Raw genomic sequence first — 23,008 nt, 5'->3', positions numbered from 1 at the left:
TTTCGACAGCCCGATGGACCATTTTCAAAATAATTTTTGTAAACCAAAAAAAAAAAAAAAAGTTGTGGCCTAACATCATCAAAATTAGATTATGTAGATGTTATTATGCTAATATTTCACATAGGATCCGGCATGTCACGTTGTCATTTTATAATGCAATTTGTTTAATGTTTTAAGTGCATTAAAACAAATGATCCTTAGGCGCCCAATTTCGTTAAGTTAATTTTATAAACATATTAAGTTGTTTAATTTGCACCTTTCATTACAAAGAATAAAAAAAAAACATCGCCAAATAGAGTAGTGAGAGCGGCTAAAAACAATTTGTCGTTAATTAATTTTAGCAAATTCCCAATTTAATTAGAATTTGCGAGGACTTGCAACAATATTCCAAATCTCTGTTTAACATTTTTTCTCAAGATAATTTTTGTTTGCTTCAAATGATGATTTAGCAATATCATGGAATGTAGAAGAAATAAAGATAGCATATGAGTTAAACTTCAACACCGTTATTTTGAACACTGATAATCAAAGTCACCGTTATTTGGAAGTATTTTCCGGGTCCCGATTGTGGTTCTTCTTTGTTTAATGTAAAATTTCATTGTTAATCAGAACTTCGTTAAACCGAAGAAAAAGTTAATTCGAAGTAATTCTGTCGGTCCCAACACTATAATTCGCACCTAATTATCAATCTTTAATCCGAAGTCAAAACTGCAAAACACTGAGAGTAATTTCACACCTTTGTCGTCTGCGCGTGGCGCGTCAAAAGCCAATAATTACGTCTTTGTCATCTGTGCATAATGCGTGTTAATTTTATAATGTCGTCAAAAGCCGATAATTATTATTTATGTAGTTTTGCATTCTTTAGTAACAACCAAACGTCCCATGTTCGGTTTGAGTAAATGTGGTCAAATGAAATGCATCATATATAAACTCTACCTTTTTAAGAAAAATCATTACAAAAATTAATGTCTGATACAAACAAGTAGAAATCTATTGCTATCTGGATTGTTTACGTTTTTAAGTGAAAACAATTATTTATAGTAGCGTGCATTACCAATCCATACAAATTCCACAATGTTTTATTTTTACAGATTCAAAGAAGTTTTCTGTAAAATGTTTATTTTGAATTACCGTTAATCCGAAGTTTTTTAACAGTCCCGACGACTTTGAAATAACGATGTTTAAGTGCATTTTGATTACAACTTTACATGGGAAACAAACAAATAAGTTGATCTGGCTAGTGAAAACAAACAACTTTTTTCTATTGCCTCATGTTCATGAATTACAATATTCAAAATAGATACATATTATAGATTAGTTTGCACTCACATAAACAGCACAGTTGTTGTGTAACCACATTAGAAATTAAAATGTCAAAATTAAACAATAATAATTTTGGGAAGCCAATATGGCTTCTGCATAATTATGTTAAGGAAGGTCTTTCATCATCTAAGATCCATATACCTTACCATATTGGTCATACTCATTACTAAAACTGTATTATTATTATTATGTGCATTCATTACAATTTTTCTGATGGTTAAAAAAGCAGGTTTAAAAAGCAGTTTTAATGCCCCCTGATCAAATGATCGGTGGTACATTGTTTTTGGCCTTTCTGTCTTTCTTTCTGTCTGTCATTCTGTTTTGCAATTACTTTTGAAATATTGAACATAGCAACTTGATATTTGGCATGCATGTGTATCTCATGGAGCTACACATTTTGAGTGGTGAAAGGTCAAGGTCAAGGTCATCCTTCAAGGTCAAACAAAAACAAAAAAAGCGGCGCATTAGGGGGCATTGTGTTTCTGACAAACACATCTCTTGTTCATTTTACCCCCACAAACGAAGTTTAGGGGGTATATAGAAGTGAGCTTGTTGGTTGGTCGGTCTGCCGGTCTGTTGGTCTGTAGTAAGTGTCCGCTCTCTAATTCAAGTTGTTTTCATTCGATCTTCACCAAACTTGGTCAGATGTTGTATCTAGATGATGTCTAGTTGTTTTTTGTGTGATTATCTTATTTAGCCTTTTGTGGTTTTCCAGGTTAGGTTTTCAATCATTTGTTCTAAATATCTTAAATTTGTTAAATCATATAAAAAATTAGTTAAGCCACCCTACCTACGGTACTATTTTGGAAATGTTAGAGAAAACAACTGACTATTTTGGACTGATTAATTTCATATTTTAGTGCCTGACTAGCTATGGTGATAATGTATATGTCCACAAAAGCATTTTAATTAATAATATTTATTATCGATTTGTGACTTAGCACTGTCAAGTACTTAGATCTGTCAATCAGAAAATGCAAATATTTGTTGCCGCAGCTAGTGCACATTTAATATTTTTCAAATCATATTTAGTGTGATAATTATATCCCCACTAAACGAAGTTTATGGGGTATATAGGAGTGAGCTTGTCTGTCTGTTGGCCTGTCGGTCGGTCCGTGTCTGCTCTCTAATTCAAGTAGTTTTCATTCGATCTTCACCAAACTTGGTCAGAAGTTGTATCTACATGATGTCTAGTTAATTATTGTATACGTGTTAATGAGTAATTTCTAGCTGTTTTATAATTTATACATCAATTCATTGACAAGATGTCACCTTCATCTGTTGCTGATGTTTTTGTTTTGTAAATGGAGCCCTATTGAATTTGGATCATATTTGCATAGTTTTTTATCCCCCGCCATAAGCGGAGTGATATTGTTTTGGCGTTGTCAGTCATTCCGTCAGTCTGTCTTTCCGTCTGTCAGTCAGTCCGAAGCCATATCTTGGAAGTGCTTTGGCAGATTTCATTGAAACTTGGTATGAGTTTATATATGGGTAATAGGATGATGGCATTGTACACCATCTGTTTATAGCTGAGTTATGGCCCTTGGTATCTTGAAAAAATGCTTTTTTGTGTGTCCGGAGCCATATCTTGGAAGTGCTTTGACGGATTCCATTGAAACTTGGTATGAATGTCCAGAAGCATATTTGCGGGGATATCAATTCAACGAATTTGCTTGTTAAGCAAGATTTTGGGTCATCATCATCAGTATCATCATCACTACAGCCTTTATCATCAAACACAATAACAACAACATTATGCATCATCTTCTTCTTCATCACCATCATCATTCTCATCATTATAAACATCAGCAACATCTCCAACAGTCATACAGCACCTGCTGTCAGGATATTTAAGTTCTTGAAGTTACCAGTCTATAATACTTTTGAATAGCAATTCATAAACTCTTTAACTATATTTTTCATATGCGCTGCATTTATACCTTGATATAAGAAGTGCTTAAAGACATTTTAAAGATTGAAACATGTTTCAATTCACTTGTATGTGGAGTTATATTCTGCCTTGAAACTTTACACATATTAAACTAAGCCTGACAGCCTTTATCATGAAGATGTACATGAGGTGACACAGTTATTTGTTATCCAACCTCGTTGAGTTCTGGCATTTGCCAAAGCAGGTTGTTAGATAGCCCCGGCACTTAAATGAACCCAGCATTGATCTTGGGAGTGTTTGCTCAGTGAGTTGAAGAGTTGTTAAGTAAATGTTCAAGTCAGTCATAATAATACCAAGCAAACAAACATAGTTGTATGTTTGAAAATGTTTTCACAATTACAAAGTCTATGGAGGTGTTGACAATGTTTTTTGTATAGTTTATAATATTGGGTAACAGATCAGTTAAAGTAATTTCATGTTTGTTCATTTGATTAAAATATGACCTGAATAACGTTTGAATAAATTGAGGTATTTGAAAATTAAACAATCATCAAAGCCATTACCTTGATGTTGAAAGCTCTGTATAGTAACTTTTTATACCCCCATTACTGGTAATGGGGGCTATATAGGAGTCACTTTGTCGGTCTGTTCGTCGGTCTGTCTGTCTGTCTGTCGGTCTGTCTGTCCCGAAAATTTCATCCCATCTTCACCGAACTTGGTCAGAAGTTGTATCAAGATGATGTCTAGGTCAAGTTTGAAACGGGTCATGCCGGGTCATAAACTAGGTCACAGGGTCACTTAGTACGTTTTAAAAACGAAAGTTTGTCCGGACCATAACTTTGTCATTAATTGTTAGATTTTAAAATGACCTGGTACATATGTTCACAATCATGGGACGGTGTGTCGCGCTACAGAATTACGTCGATATCTCCAAGGTCAAGGTCACTCTTGGAGTTCAAAGGTCAAATGCTTGTCTGGTCCATATCTTTGTCGTTCATGGTGAGATTTTAAAATCATTTGGCACATTTGTTCACCATCGTTGGACAGTTTGTCGCGCGAAAGAATTACGTCAATATATCAAAGGTCAAGGTCACACTTCGAGTTCAAAGGTCGAAAATGGCCATAAATGAGCTTGTCCGGGCCATAACTATGTTGTTCATTGTTAGACTGTAAAATCATATGGCACATTTGTTCACCATAATTGGATGGTGTGTTGCACGAAAGAATTACGTCAATATCTCAAAGGTCAAGGTCACACTTTGAGTTCAAAGGTCAAAAATGGCCATAAATGAGCTTGTCCAGGCCATAACTATGTCATTCAGTGTAAGATTTAAAATAATTTGGCACATTTGTTCACCATCATTGGACGGTGTGTTGCACAAATGAATTACATTGATATCTCAAAGGTCAAGGTCACACTTTGAGTTCAAAGGTCACAAATGACCCTAAATGAGCTTGTCCGGGCCATAACTATGTCGTTCATTGTGAGATTTTGACACATTTGTTCACCATCATTAGGCGGTGTGTCGCGCAAAAGAATTACGTCAATATCTCCAAGGTCAAGGTCACACTTTGAGTTAAAAGGTCAAAAATGGCCATAAATGATTTTGTCCATTTATTGTGAGATTTTAAAATGACATTAATTTTGTTCACCGTCATTGAACGGCGTGTCATGGGAAAGAATTCAAGAGTTCAAAGGTCTAAATGGCCATAAATTATTGTGGCATAATAATTCTAAAAAATCGCCATAAATTAGCTTTTCTTGTTTTGTGAGGACAGCATGCAAAATAGTCTGTGTCAATGCAGCATGTGGCGGTATACGTCATGTCTGTGACAAAGCTCTAGTTATGTATGAATTTTATATATCTTATGCAGAGTTAATTAGTTTTGCACTAGAGCTAGCGTTTCAAACAGATTATAGCTTGTGCAAGGAAACTGTTTCCTTTATGTGATTATATACATAGATAATTTTGTATAACATTATGATAGTAGTGAATGTTCTTTTTTATTATTATAAAATTTCTTAAAATGTTTTGCAAGTTGATTACAAAATAATCAAATAGACAGGTCCTTAATTAGTTGTGACATTTCCTTCTCAAGAAGTGTCTTTTATGCAGCTTTTTAATGTTAATATATACATTAAATAAAATTTGTGTATATATTATTTGACACATCACATTTTGTACAAATAAAATTTACTTTTAAATCTGAATTTACTTCATTTCAAGACCATTGCTGACAATTATATACACTTTCCATTAATAAATGCCAACAAAAATTAATTTAAGTTTGCATGCAAATGAGGAAATGCTTATTTAATGCTGTAGACTTTTATTTAAAAAAATGGCATTAATTGCTCTGAATTGTCAGTTGTTAAGTCTGTAAATCATTTGTTTGGTAGACCATAAGGTTAATTGTGCTTACTAGAGAACACTTTGACGTACAACTATGCACAAGCTTTGACCTACAACTATGCACAAGCTTTGACCTACAACTATGCACAAGCTTTGACCTACAACTATGCACAAGCTTTGACCTAAAACTATGCACAAGCTTTGACCTACAACTATGTACACACTGTGACCTACAACTATGCACAATCTTTGACCTACAACTATGCACAAGTTTTGACGTACAACTATGCACAAGTTTTGACGTACAACTATGCACAAGTTTTGACGTACAACTATGCACAAGTTTTGACCTACAGCTATGCACAAATTTTGACCTACAACTATGCACAATGGAATGATGCTTACATGGGAGTTAAGAAAAAATGCCTATCAATCTTGAGATCAATGTGTCAAAGGTCATGGTCACATGGGCTTGTTTTAGGTAAGTTGTAACCACCTGATGTCTTGAGAATGCTATGACCTATGATGAAACCAATTGGTATAATGGTTACTTGGGAGACATAGAAGACACCTGTTGATATTGAGGTCACAGTGTGTAAGGTCAAGGTCACAACAAAATATTTCTGTGTATTTTTTTATAGACTTTAGACCTGGCAATGATGCAAATCCGTTCAGTGGTTTTGTGAGGTCATCAGGTCAAAGGCTAAGGTCACAAAGGCTCCTATCATGGACATGGTTTGGGCACATTTATCAAGAGAGCTCACAGCTCAAAATGATAAATTATCACGTTACAATAACAATTTTAAACAGGAAAGAGAAGTATCGATTATAAGCGTTTGTAAACTGGAAATTCTTCTGTTTTTATCCGACTATATTTGTCTGAAAAAGTTTTTAATTTTTTCTGTCACTAAATATGTGTCGTAAAATTCCTGTTTTGTATTTGCCACAATTTCCGTTGCAGACATGCAGGTATCTGGTAACGTTGTACAGATAAAACTTTCAGGGTAATTAAACAGCCACAGTAACGAACATAAAACAACACGTGAATGACCGCTCAATGTATTGATCTACCAAAGTCTAAGACTTTTATTATTTTGTTTACAATTGTTTTTAGGGACGTATCAAATGGCGGAGGTGGGGGGGGGGGAATTATGACAGAGACATTTTCTTTTTTGGATTACAAGAATTGAAGTACTACAATTATTAAATAATTAGAATTACAATTAAATTAATTGAATAATTAGAAAATTTTGTTGTTTAAAGCAGCTGTTAAATGAGAAAATGACTGAGTTATGTTTGTATAGTTTGAAAATATTGATGCTTGTGAGTCTGAAACATGTTAGTTTTTGTTATACTGTGCCCCAACAATATTTTTTAATGCCCCCTTTCGAAGAAAAGGGGGTATATAGTTTTTGCACTGTCCGTCTGTCACACTTTTCATGTCCGCTCTCTAATTCAGTTTTCATCTGATCTTTACGAAATTTGGTCAGAAGTTGTATCTAGACAATATGTCAAGTTCGAATATGGGTCATGCCGGGTCAAAAACTAAGTCACGGGGTCGAAAAAACAAATCCAAGGGAAGTAATAAGCTTTAAATGGACTTAATTATCTGACCTGCCAAATTATATATTTTTATGCCCCCGGATCGAATGATCGGGGGTATATTGATTTTGACCTGTCTGTCTGTCATTCCGTCATTCTGTCACCAAAACTTTAACTTTACATTAAAGTTTTGCAATAACTTTTGAAATATTGAACATTATCAACTTTATATTTGGCATGCATGTGTATCTCATGGAGCTGCACATTTTGAGTGGTGAAAGGTCAAGGTCATCCTTCAAGGTCAAAGGTAAAAAAAAAGCAGCGCATTAGGGGGCATTGTGTTTCTGACAAACACATCTCTTGTTGTTAAATAAATCAAAGCGGCGCAGTAGGCGGCATTGTGTTTCTGACAAACACATCGTGGTAAAAGGTCAAGGTCATCCTTCAAGGTCAAAGGTAAAAAATACAAATCCAAGGGAAGTAATAAGCTTTAAAGGGAGATACTTATGCAATATTGAACATAGCAACTTGATATTTGGCATGCATGTGCATCTCCTGGAGCTGCACATTTTGAGTGGTGAATCTACAGTCACGGTAGTGGCTTTTAATTATTTTCTACTAAAAATAGAGATTTGTTACAGACAATTATTTTCAAGGGAAGTAATTTATATAATTATAAATCTCAGATTATATATTTCCTTACCAAGAATATAAGTTCTTTGCACAGTTACTGTACAGATTTTTTATTTTGATTATTTATATCTCAAATGATTGATTTGTCAAAGGTTGTTTTTTAGCTCATCTATTTTTTGAAAAAGAAAAGAAAGAGCTATTGTCATCACCTTGGCGTCTGCGTCCGCGTCGGCGTCCGGTTAAGTTTTGCGTTTAGGTCCACTTTTCTCATAAAGTATCAATGCTATTGCATTCAAACTTGGTACACTTACTTACTATCATGAGGGGACTGGGCAAGCAAAGTTAGATCACTCTGGCATGCATTTTGACAGAATTATGTTCCCTTTTTTTACTTGTTTTGTGTTTAGGTCCATTTTATTCCTTAAGTATGAAAGATATTGCTTTTATACTTGCAACACTTACTAACTATCATAAGGGGACTGTGCAGGCAAAGTTATGTAACTCTGAATGGCATTTTGACAGAGTTATGTGCCCTTTTTATACTTAGAAAATTGAAAATTTGGTTAAGTTTTGTGTTTAGGTCCACTTTATTCCTAAAGTATCAAAGCTATTGCTTTCATACTTGCAACACTTACTAACTATCATAAGGGGACTGTGCAGGCAAAGTTATGTAACTCTGACTGGCATTTGGACGGAATAATGGGCCCTTTATACTTAGAAAATTGAAAATTTGGTTAAGTTTTGTGTATTGGTCCACTTTACCCCTAAAGTATCATAGATATTGCTTTCATACTTGGAACACTCGCAAACTATCATAAGAGGACAGTAAAGCAAGTTGCATAACTCTGGTTGTCATTTTCACGGAATTATGGCCCTTTTTTTACTTTGTAACTTTGAATATATGGTAAAATTTTGTGTTTAGATCAACTTTACTTCTAAAGTATCAAGGCTATTGCTTTCAAACTTCAAATACTTTCATGCTATCATGAGGGTACTGTACCTGGCAAGTTGAATTTTACCTTGACCTTTGAATGACTTTGACTCTCAAGGTCAAATTATTAAATTTTGCTAAAATTGCCATAACTTCTTTATTTATGATTAGATTTGATTGATACTTTGACAAAACAACTCTTACCTGACATACCACTATAGACTCTGCCCAAACCATCCCCCACGCCCCCCCCCACCAAATTCCCCCCCCCCCCCCCCCCTCAATTTTTTTTTTTTTTTAAAGATCATCTAATAAATGACCACCACACCCTCACACTATAACCCCACCCCCCCCCACCCCCCCCCCACAAAAAAGATTTTTTTTTTGAAACATTGTTAAAAACACAAATATTTATTTTGATTATTTTATTTTTGAAATACCGTCCAACCATCCCACCCAAGAATCCTGCCCCCCCCCCCAAATAAAAAAATTTTGCATTTTTTTTTTGCATTTTTGGAAGATAAATGTAATAAATGTCCACACCCCCACACTATACACCCCTCTCCACTCCACCCCTCCCTCCTTTGTAATTGAAATTGAGATAGGTCCCTTCACCTTTAAAAAGAAAAATAGATGAGCGGTATGCACCCGCAAGGCGGTGCTCTTGTTTAAATGATATAATTATCATTTCTTTCTTGTACTAATTTGTGAATGGTAGGGTTCAAGTAGGGGCATTGTGTTTCTGACGAACAAATCTCTTGTTTAAGATCAACAGTTAAACTGAAAATCAACACAGTATTGTTATGAAAACAATTCTTCGTAATAGTCGGTGAAACAGTCTTCTAGTGACAAGCATATCTGGATATAAACCACCTTGTGATTTCCAAATCAAATTGGTTTATATCATCATTATTCTTACCCTGATACCTATTTTGACTTTATTACAAAATTTAATGAATAGTTAGTCCCTCCGTAAGCCTGTTTCTGGATGTTAAAGCTATTTTATTCCAGATACTGAGTTTATTTCCATTTTTTTTGCTCTCCCATAAGACATGAGTTACTTTCTAATCAACATAATTTCAGGAAATAATTGGCTAAAAGGCGACATGTCTGGTAATCATGCCACCAGGATTCTATTTTATACTGAAAATGTTGTTTTTAATCAGTTTTCTTACAGACTGAGATAGGTTCTAATCCTTTAGAAAATGTTTTAACAATTTATAATGTGAAAGGTTTATAAATTCATATTCACTTGTGTTAAACATAGAAAAATGACTCAGGAAAAGTGATCATTAAAATACCATTTATTATAGAAATATAAGTGCTCCTAATGGTGTGAGTAATTCAGTATCGAAGAGTCTAAGATGGGTAATAAATTGACTGATTTGAGATGAATATTGGAAATTTGCGCCTTTATTTCTTGTGCAGGGATTAAGTGAGGATTTTATGCAAACAGCTTCACGCACTGTAGCGTTTAAATCGGTAGAGGCATAAAATATTTTCATGATCCGTTGACTTTGAAGTGATTTGCAAAATGTTGCCTCAATACATACAAATGAATGGACAAAAGCTGTGGAAGTGATCTCCCGTTTGATATCCTTTATGGAATTATGCAAGTGGAGAATTTCCTGAGCCATACGTAAACTACTTGAGAGTGACATAAAGAACTGCATCCATGCATATGAGGGGCAGATTGCTTGATAGAATTATGGTTGGAAATGTCAAAGAAAATATGACGCCTTTACAGTATTGAGCCATGTTGTATAGAGCCTCCCTTTACAGTATTGAGCCATGTTGTATAGAGCCTCCCTTTACAGTATTGAGCCATGTTGTATAGAGCCTCCCTTTACAGTATTGAGCCATGTTGTATAGAGCCTCCCTTTACATTATTGAGCCATGTTGTATAGAGCCTCCCTTTACATTATTGAGCCATGTTGTATAGAGCCTCCCTTTACAGTATTGAGCCATGTTGTATAGAGCCTCCCTTTACAGTATTGAGCCATGTTGTATAGAGCCTCCCTTTACAGTATTGAGCCATGTTGTATAGAGCCTCCCTTTACAGTATTGAGCCATGTTGTATAGAGCCTCCCTTTACAGTATTGAGCCATGTTGTATAGAGCCTCCCTTTACAGTATTGAGCCATGTTGTATAGAGCCTCCCTTTACAGTATTGAGCCATGTTGTATAGAGCCTCCCTTTACAGTATTGAGCCATGTTGTATAGAGCCTCCCTTTACAGTATTGAGCCATGTTGTATAGAGCCTCCCTTTACAGTATTGAGCCATGTTGTATAGAGCCTCCCTTTACAGTATTGAGCCATGTTGTATAGAGCCTCCCTTTACAGTATTGAGCCATGTTGTATAGAGCCTCCCTTTACAGTATTGAGACATGTTGTATAGAGCCTCCCTTTACAGTATTGAGACATGCTGTATAGAGCCTCCCTTTACAGTATTGAGACATGTTGTATAGAGCCTCCCTTTACAGTATTGAGCCATGTTGTATAGAGCCTCCCTTTACAGTATTGAGCCATGTTGTATAGAGCCTCCCTTTACAGTATTGAGCCATGTTGTATAGAGCCTCCCTTTACAGTATTGAGCCATGTTGTATAGAGCCTCCCTTTACAGTATTGAGCCATGTTGTATAGAGCCTCCCTTTACAGTATTGAGCCATGTTGTTTAGAGCCTCCCTTTACAGTATTGAGCCATGTTGTTTAGAGCCTCCCTTTACAGTATTGAGCCATGTTGTATAGAGCCTCCCTTTACAGTATTGAGCCAGGTTGTATAGAGCCTCCCTTTACAGTATTGAGCCATGTTGTATAGAGCCTCCCTTTACAGTATTGAGCCATGTTGTATAGAGCCTCCCTTTACAGTATTGAGCCATGTTGTATTGAGCCTCCCTTTACAGTATTGAGCCATGTTGTATTGAGCCTCCCTTTACAGTATTGAGCCATGTTGTATTGAGCCTCGCTCTGGGAAAACAGGGCTTAATGCATTTGTGTGAAGTATCTTGTCCCAGATAAGTTTGTGCAGTCTGCACTGGCTTATCAGGGACTATTTCTTCTGCCTAGACTGGATTTTTGTTTAAAAGAGATTTACTTAAAACAAAAAACTCTGTAAAAGCAGAAAGCTTTTTCACTGATCAGCCTGTGCAAACTGCAAAGGCTTATCTAGGCCGACACTTCACTCACATTCATTAAGCCTAGTTTTCCAACAGAAAGATGACATTATGAACAAAACAACAAAAAATGACTGTCACATTACGACCATGTTTAGTGTCTTTTGAACAAATTCAACTGGGCAAGAATCAATTTTGGAATTCATGTCAGGCATATTATTACAGGTACTATAAATAGATGCAATTTCTAAAGACGATTGTTAATTTTGTTTTGGAATCAATTTTTGAAAGAGTGTCTCTGGCTTTTTGTTACAGGTACTTATATATAATAAATATGGGGTCTTTAGAAGTGAATAAATTATAAGAAGCAATTTCTAAAGCAGATTGTTAATTTTGTTCATGCTATTTAATATTGGTAAATTAAAGTGGGCAATAAAAATGTCGTTAGTTTTGGGGAAATATAACTATTGATGAGGGCAATCATTTTGCTTATCAGCACAGAGTTATAGGCTGTTGTCCATGATACTCAGAAATTAATTTTGAAAATTGCTCATAGTCGTTTAAATTTAAGAAGAAGTATTTCCAGTCATTTGTACAAGAAATTAAGATGACTTTTTGTTAGTGCATGTTTTTAACAAATGAGTGATCTATCATCTAAGCATCAGAAGTTTTTGTATGATCACTCCATAAATAACTGCAATGTATCTATCTTGAACTGAAAGGGAAGAGTGGTGACTGAAACAATAAATTTCAGCCAGAATCATGACAGATATTTAAATGATGTGGTTTTCTAGTTTAATTGGGACACTCAAACTAATTTTCTTAAGGTGCAGTGTTTTGTTATAAGTTTCAGTATAGGAGTATATTAAAGAATCAAGTTGTTGACAGCAATGAGTTGTTTACATTTTGACATATTTTTCCCAAAATTCTTCTTCTGAAGTCAACATTTAAGAAGTTAAAATATGCTTCTAGTTAGGGCCAGTCATTTCAGATCCCCCAAACCCCCACCTCCTGTGAAAAATTTACATAATTTGGAAAATATTAACTTAAATCATAATTACTGCACATGATTTTTTAAGTTTCAGAAAAGTACATGGCCATATAACTTGATGAAAATTACATGTCTATATAATTTGATGAGAAGTACAGGTCCATGCCTCCAGCAGGCCATTCATATGATTAGGTATACATATAGTGCCTCCCAGTCAGGTCTGCTGTTATTGGGATTTGTTGTGTCGCCAATCAAGATGGAGTCAGCCTAGCCCTCTAGCCTTCAATCACTGAATCAGGATAGGAATGATTTGTTTGTAGCCGTAAAAACAGCCTTTATTAGTATCACGCCAGAATTACTGTGACAGAACTCAGTATTGGAGATGACAAAAAATGGTGTGTGCTTTTTTCTTGTATATGTGTCTTTTGTGCTTTGCTATGAATATTGGTAGTGTGGTCGTCAATTGACTCGTAAATAACTTAACATTTGAGGTGGTGGTGTGTGTTTGTTCTGTTTATTGTTCACGGTTTAATGGTGATAAAAATAGATTTGAGGTTATGGTGGAATTATAGTACTGTGACTAAGATGTATTGATATTTTTCCTCAATTTATTGGAAGATTATTGTGCTTGTGTTTTATTACTCTTCCTTGTTAATATAAATGATAGAGACAGGATATGAGTTGCCTGTAATTATGGTGTTGTGAAAATGTGTTAGATTTCATCAGTGTTTGAAATGGTTTAACTATCAAAGATGCATGCTCTATACATTGAAATACTCAATGTTGATTTCTTGTGTTTTTTAGTTTCATGTGAAAAATTTAAATATTATACATGTGATTGAAAATTATATGAAGCCTGCAAGGAAATAGGAATGCTTCCCCATAGAAATATTAAAAAAGAGGTAATGTTCATTTTGTTCATTTGTTTGCGTGTTCTTGTTGTTGATGATTTTGTGGTATTGATTATTGATGCGTCTCTTATTTGATATTGTGCAATCATTCACTGCAGGTCAGTTTTGCTGCCAGATTTTTACTGAAGCAAATTAGTTTTAACCTATTTATTTGAGCTAGATTGCCTCAAAAGCCTTAGGCTTATTTGAAACACGCTGGAGTCCATTTCCTGGGACTAGAACCAGTACTTGGGGTCTATAGGGAAGGTATAAAGAACGCTCCCACAGTGGGTATCAAACCCATCACCTGCGGGTCGCTAGGCGGATACCATATCGACTACGCCAAAACCACCTGCAAAATGAACGAGGGTCTTTTTGGAAAAATGGAAAAATCTTTTCTGGGACTTTTATTATTTAATAAGAGGTCTATCATGCTTCCTTGAACATGTATTCTGTGACAATTTATAGTAAAAAGTAACATATACCATATACTTGTGAAATCTTTAACAACATATCACCAGTGGATCAAAGGGGGGGGGGGCTTGTTCTGAAAAATGGACAATGGTTCGGAATGTTTTTGAACATGGTGCTAGTGTGTCAAGAACTTTCTAAAAGTGAAGTGTTTTTGATGTTTTATCCACCCTTTAGTGAATCCTGATATATGCAGAATGACAGCAGATAACTCTAAAAAGATTATAATAGGAAAAAATCTGATGAGCTCAAGAGAATTAAACATTTAGTAAGATCTTTTGCATAAGATTTCCACAGATGCTGAGTCACTCCAGCGAATTGGAATCCGTTTGAAATCCGTTTCAAATCTTTTAGGAGCTTCCCGCTGTCATTTTACATCTAAATATAAAATATGAGTCACATTCAGAGAAAACTGGGTATAACGCATGTGCGTAAAGTGTCTTGCCAAATTAGCCTGTGCAGTCCGCACAGGCTAATCAGGGAAGACACTTTCTGCCTATATTGGATTTTTGCTAAGAAGAGACTTCATTTAAACGAAAAATGTCATAAAGCGGAAAGTGTCGTCCCTGATTAGCCTGTGCGGATTGCACAGGCTCATATGGGACGACGCTTTACGCACATGCATTATGCCCAGTTTTCTCAGAAACATATCATATACATGAACCGCCTGTGACTTCAGAAAGTGCTGGGCACAACTCTTATGATTAGTTCATGCACAACAAACAGCTACAACAAGGCTAATTCATGAACAAGTTTATGAACACATACACCAGTATCATTTATTAACCTAAGCTCATAAATAAATAGCAGTCATATGTTGTGCAGGTACTGGTCATGAATTATAACATTATATGACATCAATATTCACATGAAAAACAACAACAACAACAACATTTTTCCCCTGTGATATTAACAAAGTAAAACAATGGTTGACCATGTTTAGAACAATAATTATTGGTCCTATAAATTTCCCTGTCAGGCCTTGAAGAATTTTTCTAGAGCCACTCACCCTGCAGGGCAAGTAGGCTTGATAATCCACTCGCCCTTCACTTTTGTCTACTCGCCCTGCATTTAAAAAAAAAATTATCTATATTTATAGTTATGATCAACCAGAACCTTTTTTTAACCTACGTAACATAGTGACACAAAACTGCAAACAAATAAACTACATTATCTGATTGATTTATTTGCTTTCCTTACGTTTTCTGCACCTGTTTCCTTTTCTCAATACTTTCCGCTTCTCGTTTTGATGGCTTTTCTTTCTTGTCCCTGTCTCCACCACCTTGGAGATATTTTAAAATAGAACCCTTTTCCATGCTGAATTTTAATATTTCAGACGAACTTTTACTGAAAGACACGCTTGATTGACAAATGATTAGAATATAGTAAATTTTGGCTAAGGCTTCTGATCACAAATTATTCTGTTTATTAATAATTATTGTTTCTGTTTATTTTTAATTTAATATAAGAAGTATTATAATTAACCAGTTATGTATTATTTTTTTATTGGTATTTACTTTAAAATGAAATTTTATTCTTCATGGAATGACCAATATATTTAACTGTTGTTTTTTTTCACTTTTAATCGATTAGCTAAAAGCACTGACACCTACGCAAAGAGCGCAGTCGATTTCGAGAATTATTTTTACTGTGCCTGTGACGTCATTTTTCATTGTCAAAACGAAAGTGCAGTTTCTTTGTGTACTAAACCTATTTTTTGTTAGTTCGAAAAATTGTTCACAATTTGTATCGATGTGGCAGGAGTTCTGGAACTGAATTTATATTTTTAAACTTGAAAAACAGCACTCGCCTGGTCGGTCGAGTATTTAACATACTTTACTCGCCCGACCGTCAATATGCGAGCGGTCGAGTGGATTCTTCAAGGCCTGCCTGTTCAAACATGTTTCATAGCCTGCCTAATAGTTACCAGCGTTATTAACCCATTTATGCCTAGCATCTAGAAAAAAGGCCTTGGCTAACAACGTAGACCCAGATGAGACGCCGCATGATGCGGCGTCTCATCTGGGTCTGCGCTGTTTGCTTAAAGGAATTTCTGTAAGAAATATCTTAAATATAGAAATAAATATACTAGACATCCCTAATTTTGGAAAGAAAATGATCCAATTTAGAAGGATGGGAGAGTCCACTAGGCATAAATGGGTTGTTTTACATTTATAATGTTATTTTTAAATCAATAAATATATGGCAAATATATGGTTGAAATAGGAATGTACAAGCTGCCTACTACCAAATGCGTGACCTTTGATCAGAATATTTACATTGACAATATTTAGGCCAGAACTGAAATAAATCTGGGTTAAGGTAATCCAAAATTTAGGTCACTGGGTCAAATCTTTTTACCCTTCTAAAGGCCACACTTATGACATTTTCTTGATGAAACTCAGTCAGAATGTTTATCTTGACAATATCATTGGACCATAATTGAATCTGGGTGAAGTTTGGGTAAAAAACTAATTCACATGGTCAAGTTTTAAATATTGTTGTACCTTAAAATCCGGTTAGCGCTGCATGATACCATCATGGCCCTCTTATTAAAAAATGGTGAACATTTCGCTTCATTGTCATATTCTTATCTTTGACAAAAGCTTTTTAGTCCCCTACCGGTTTCCCTGGAGGGGACTTATGGTTTGCGCTCTGCGTGTCTGTCAGTCTGTCTGTCAGTCTGTCTGTCACACTTTTCTGGATAATGCGATTATAACTTTAAAAGTTCTTAATATTTTTTAATGAAACTTGAAACATGGATAGATGGCAATTAAGACATTATGCACGTAATTTCATTTTGTTCCTACATCAAAAATTCTGGTTGCTATGGCAACTAATATCTATTAAAAAAATATATATTTCTGACAATGGTGGAGCCGGTAGGGGACTTATATTGCTTGGCAATAGTCTTGTTTAACTTATTCTATTTTAACTGACAAATTCTGGATCTGCCCCTGACTAAAACATTCATATTGATAATATTTATGGGGCTTTAGGTCCAAGGATTGAGTTTTTATTAGTTCTTTTTTTGCTGTGGCCTTTTGCCTTGTGTAAGTGACAAACAAATACCATCAAATGGTACCATTGCAAATTGTCCGAGCTTCCTGCATATAGATAACTCTCAGTTCAGGAATGATTGTGGGCTAACCAGGCTTAATGCATGATGGTTAAGTGTTTGTTAAGCACAGGCTCATTTTGTATGACACTATCTCATAAACTGAATTTTCGCGAGACTTGCATAAACCAGAATAACCATACAAGCGGAAAGTGTTGTCCATAGTAAGCTGGTGAGGACTGCACAGGCTAATATAGGACAACACTTTCTGCACTTGCATTAAGCCCAGTTTTTTCAAGAAAGTTGCTCATTTATAGTTTGTCATAAGTCACATCTCACTTTCCTTGAATGGCTTTAGGAGTAACAAAATAGTTAACACACTGTTTTCCTCTGTTAACTTTATGTAAACCCATTTGAAGCAAAAAATGGAGCAAAAAGAATATGCTCAATGATACATAATGGTTGCCAAGCATGCATGTCACCAGTTTTGTGAGGTCTCTTTTATTTTTTGCTTTATATGCTTGACGATGAAGTGTTGCAAATAACAAAATGTATAATAGTTGATATTTTGTGTGTTTTTTGAATTCACTGAAGTTTGTTTCTGCTTTCAGTACCTGTGTGAGCAGACCCTCAAGATGACCAGCCTCAGGTGAGTGATTGAACGAGTGGGTGAATGAACGAGTGAGTGAACAAGTGAGTGAACAAGTGAATGAACAAGTGAGTGAATGAGTGAGTGAACAAGTGCGTGAACAAGTGAGTGAATGAGTTAACAATGAACGAGTGAGTGAACGAGTGAGCGAATGGGTGAGTGAACAAGTGGGTGAACAAGTGAGTGAATGAGTGAGTAAACAAGTGAGTGAGTGAGTGAGTGAGTGAATGAGTGAGTGAACAAGTGAGTGCATGAGTGAGTGAACGATGAACAAGTGAGTGAACAAGTGAGTGAATGAGTAAGTGAATGAGTGAGTGAATGCATGAGTGAATGAGTGAGTGAATGAGTGAGTGAACGAGTGAATGAACAAGTGGGTGAAGAACGAGTGAGTGAACGAGTGAGTGAACAAGTGAGTGAACGAGTGCCTGATTGAGTGTGTAAAATTAGTGAGTGCTTAATTGAGAGATTTAATAAAAGATTAACTGAATGTGTTTAATGGGTGAGCGAGTGAATGTGTGATTAATTGAGTGATTCAAATAGTGATTGATTGAATAAGGATGTATTGGTTTAGTGAGTGAGTGAGAGATTGACATAGTGATTGATTTAGTGAGTGATTTATTGAGTGATTGAGTGAGTGAGTGATTTAATGAGTGAGTGATTTGGTGAGTTTTTAATGGTTGTAAGTAAATACTTAATTAAGGGAGAGATAATTAATGACAAGAATATAAGAGGGAGGGAAACTTGGAGTGAAAGGGGTTCTCAACAGAAAGTCTTTTTAGAACTGAAATATACAGTTTATTGTTATTATATTTTTATGCCCCCCTTCGTTCATCTCAATGTTGGTCAAATTTTAGTGATGATGCTATTATCTGTATTATGTATTTCTTTGCATCTGTACGCATATCTTTGTCATTATCACTATCATTCTGGTCATCAAAATTAGATCATCATCATAATCATCATCACCATGCCAATCATTATATTACCTTTTCTGAACTCATATATTCAAACATGTGGTGTTTGTATTGTAAACTACTTTGAACATCTTGGAAACTGAGATTGAAAAAAAATAATCTTAGAAACAAAGATTTAGCATGAATAACCAGAAAATAACAGTTTGTTGCCTCCGTCAATTCAACATCTAATATTGGAACTAATCTGTGCTTTGGGCAGGAGCAAGCCTGTGCATGACAAATTTTGTTTACAGTCAATCAATTGTTTTCAGAGAAAACCCGAGCTATTGTCATAGCCAGCTCGTCGTCCGCTGTCTGCCGTCCGCTGTAGGAGTTGTGCTAAAACCTTAACATTGGCCATAACTTTTTAAATATTAAAGATAGCAACTTGATATTTGGCATGCATGTGTATCTCATGGAGCTGCACATTTTGAGTGGTGAATCTACAGTCACGGTAGTGGCTTTTAATTATTTGCTACTAAAAATAGAGATTTGTTACAGACAATTATTTTCAAGGGAAGTAATTTATATAATTATAAATCTCATATTATATATTTCCTTACCAAGAATTGAATTTTCACAGTTACTGTACAGATTTATTATTTTGATTATTTATAACTCGAATGATTGATTTGTCAAAGTTTTTTTTTAAATGATTTAATTATCATTTCTTTCATGTACTAAGTTGTTAACTTAGTATGGTTCATTACATACCTGTGGACTTATGTCCATAGATACATGATGAACTCTGGCTATGATCTCTTTGATAAACCACAGGCCTTGGTTGTCAGTGAGTCTGACTTGGTCATTTTTGACTGTCTACAGACCCCCCCCCCCCCCCCCGCCCGGTTGGATTGCTCAAAATACAAGTAATAAGCTTTAAAGGGAGATGATTTCTATATCAGCCAAATGGTAAATAGAAATTTTATTTCAAAGTGGCGCAGTAGGGGGCATTGTGTTTCTGACGAACACATCTCTTGTTGGGTCACTAGGTCAAAGGTCAAGGTCACTGTGACCTCTAAAAAAAAATTCTGACAAGCTTTTGCAGCCGAGCGTGGCACCCGTTATGCGGTGCTCTTGTTTACCAACCAATTACTGCTCATTACTTAAACAGACCAGATCGTGACTGTATTATTGGCAATGTTAAGTATAGAATCATGGTAGGATTTCTTTGCTTTTGAAGTGTTCTGTGAAAACTGGGCTTAATGTATATGCATGTTGTCTGAGATAAGCCTGGAAGTCTTGTATTATCTCACTGGTTTTCCCTTAGAAGAGTCTGCCTTTAAAGGGATCTTTTCACGGTTTGGTAAATTGACAAAACTTAAAAAAGTTGATTCAGATTCGCAAATTTTCGTTTTAGTTATGATATTTGTGAGGTAACAGTATTACTGAACATTTACCATAGTCCAATATAGCCATTAGATGTATCTTTTGACAATTTGAAAACCTAAAAATTATAAAGCGTTGCAACGCGAAAGGATTGAATAATTTGGAGAGTTCTGTTGTTGTCGTTTAAATTTACGAAACTACGAAGATTGCTTTTTAGCCGGATTTTTTTCAAAAAAATCTCGGCTTATAGATTGATGTTGTCGGGCGGGCGGGGGGGCGGGGGGGCGGGCGGGGGGGCGGGCGGCGTGCTCGAAAATGTTAAAGTTCTTATTTCATGGTATAACTTTGGTATGCTTGGACCTAGAGTCTTCAAACTTGACATGAAGGTTGGCCAGGATTAACAGATGACCACTGGTCATTTCAAGGTCATTCATTTGAAGGTCAAGGTCACTGTGACCTTCAATATATAAATGTTAAAGTTGTTATAACTTTGGTATGCTTGGACCTAGAGTCTTGAAACTTGACATGAAGGTTGGCCATAACTAGTTAGTAACCACTGGTCATTTCAAGGTCATTCATTTGAAGGTCAAGGTCACTGTGACCTTGAATGTAAAAATGTTAAAGTTCTTATTTCATGGTATAACTTTGGTATGCTTGGACCTAGAGTCTTCAAACTTGACATGAAGGTTGGCCAGGATTAACAGATGACCACTGGTCATTTCAAGGTCATTCATTTGAAGGTGAAGGTCACTGTGACCTTCAATATAAAAATGTTAAAGTTGTTATAACTTTGGTATGCTTGGACCTAGAGTCTTGAAACTTGACATGAAGGTTGGCCAGAACTAGTAAGTAACCACTGGACATTTCAAGGTCATTCATTTGAAGGTCAAGGTCACTGTGACCTTGAATGTAAAAATGTTAAAGTTGTTATAACTTTGGTATGCTTGGACCTAGAGTCTTGAAACTTGACATGAAGGTTGGCCAGAACTAGTAAGTAACCACTGGACATTTCAAGGTCATTCATTTGAAGGTCAAGGTCACTGTGACCTTGAATGTAAAAATGTTAAAGTTCTTATTTCATGTTATAACTTTGGTATGCTTGTACCTAGAGTCTTCAAACTTGAAATAAAGATTGGCCAGTACTAGAAGATGACCACTGGTCATTTCAATGTCATTCATTTGAAGGTCAAGGTCACTGTGACCTTAAATGTTAAAATGTTAAAATTGTTATAACTTTGGTATGCTTGGACATAGAGTCTTCAAACTTGACATGAAGGTTTGCAAGCACACTTAGATGACCACTGGTCATTTCAAGGTCATTCATTCTAAGGTCAAGGTCACTGTGACCTTGAATGTAAAAATGTTAAAGTTCTTATAACTTTGGTAGGTAAAAATGTTAAAGTTCTTATTCCATGTTATAACTTTGGTATGCTTGTACCTAGAGTCTTCAAACTTGACATAAAGGTTGGCCAGTACTAGAAGATCACCACTGCTCATTTCAATGTCATTCATTTGAAGGTCAAGGTCACTGTGACCTTCAATGTTAAAATGTTAAAATTGTTATAACTTTGGTATGCTTGGACCTAGAATCTCAAACTTGACGTAAAGGTTTGCAAGCACACTTAGATGACCACTGGTCATTTCAAGGTCATTCATTTGAAGGTCGAGGTCACTGTGACCTTGGATGTAAATATGTTAAAGTTGTTAATACTTTGGTATGCTTAGACCTAGAGTCTTCAAACTTGATATGAAGGTTGGCCAGAACTAGTAGATGACCACTGGTCATTTCAAGGTCAAGGTCACCGTGACCTTGAATGTAAAAATGTTAAAAAATAAAAAAATTGAGATCAAACTTTCCTAATTGTCAATTCAAGTTCATATTTGTGACCTTAAATGTTATTGTTGTTCATGTATATGCATGCATTCAAAACATAACACAAGGTTTGCTCATGCCTTGAAAAGTACTTACATTTCATTTTGACCTTTGAACAATATTTCAGTAATTTAAGTATTGCATTGACAAAAACACGAAAGGTACTTTCCTGTCATTTAAATAAAAAATCCGGCTTCAATGCGGTCATCTCCGACCGCGGAACTCTTGTATAAGGTATAAAATACTTAAACTGTGTATACTCGGCGGAATAGCCGAGAGGGCTAATGCGTTTTTACCTCAGACTAACTCCAGGACCCTGGCGGTCACTGGTTCGAGCCCTGGTACCGGCTACTTTTTTTTCTTTTTTTTAATTTTATTCTTGATTTTTTTACTGGAGCTTTTAAGATCCAATGTTTACATTTATCAATATAAAGCATTTAATGACAAACTTCAAAATATGCCAAAATCTGTGAAAAGGCCACTTTAAACGAAAAATACCATACAAGCTGAAAGTGTTGTCTCTTATAATTAGCCATGTGGACTGAACAGGTTAATCTTGGACGACACTTTACGTATCTATGCATTAAGCCCAATTTTCTCAGAGTGCTGAGGATAAAATATCACGCATATTGTCCAATCTTATTTGGGTGTTTCTGTGTAAATGCATGTATTTTTTATATCTCTTTAAATGTTTATCATCTCTACCACATGTGGTTAATGAATCACTTAGAATTTTTTTCTGAATTAAAACTATTTTTAGTTCTTAAACCTAAATGCCATCATAGAAATAAGATAAGTTATAAAAATAGAAGTTTTAGCAGGAAATTCCAGTTAAATATTTACATGAAATTTATAAACAAAGAAAAAGAATCAAAAGTAATCTTTGATCTTGGGTTTGATACCCTGCCCTGCATCTTTTCTTGTGTGGGGATTGCAATGGTGGGTAACTGCCCTTTTCAAAATAAAATGCACTTTTTAACAAAAAACGCTTTAAAAGTGGAAAAAAAT

The 23,008-nt window shown here is 35.4% G+C and overlaps 1 protein-coding gene across 9 annotated transcripts in view; it reads left to right on the top strand.

Annotated features, from left to right (window-relative positions):
- LOC127871092 (nuclear hormone receptor HR96-like) overlaps positions 1–23,008 on the top strand; it is a 243,932-nt gene that overhangs the window by 134,666 nt on the left and 86,258 nt on the right. For 8 of the 9 annotated variants that reach the window (XM_052413761.1, XM_052413769.1, XM_052413766.1 and 5 more), the window contains one exon: positions 17,808–17,845. Coding sequence is in view for 8 of the 9 variants with exons in the window: in XM_052413766.1 (XP_052269726.1) it covers positions 17,808–17,845 (38 nt within the window). In the remaining variant the exon portion in view is untranslated. Of the gene's footprint in view, positions 1–13,566; positions 13,680–17,807; positions 17,846–23,008 lie in introns of those variants that run through there. The other variant, XM_052413768.1, reaches the window with a different exon arrangement.

Source organism: Dreissena polymorpha, chromosome 3, assembly GCF_020536995.1.
Source record: "Dreissena polymorpha isolate Duluth1 chromosome 3, UMN_Dpol_1.0, whole genome shotgun sequence".
Classification (NCBI taxonomy): domain Eukaryota; kingdom Metazoa; phylum Mollusca; class Bivalvia; order Myida; family Dreissenidae; genus Dreissena; species Dreissena polymorpha.
Note: the sequence above shows the minus strand (reverse complement) of the source record. Positions and strands in the feature narration are given on the sequence as shown.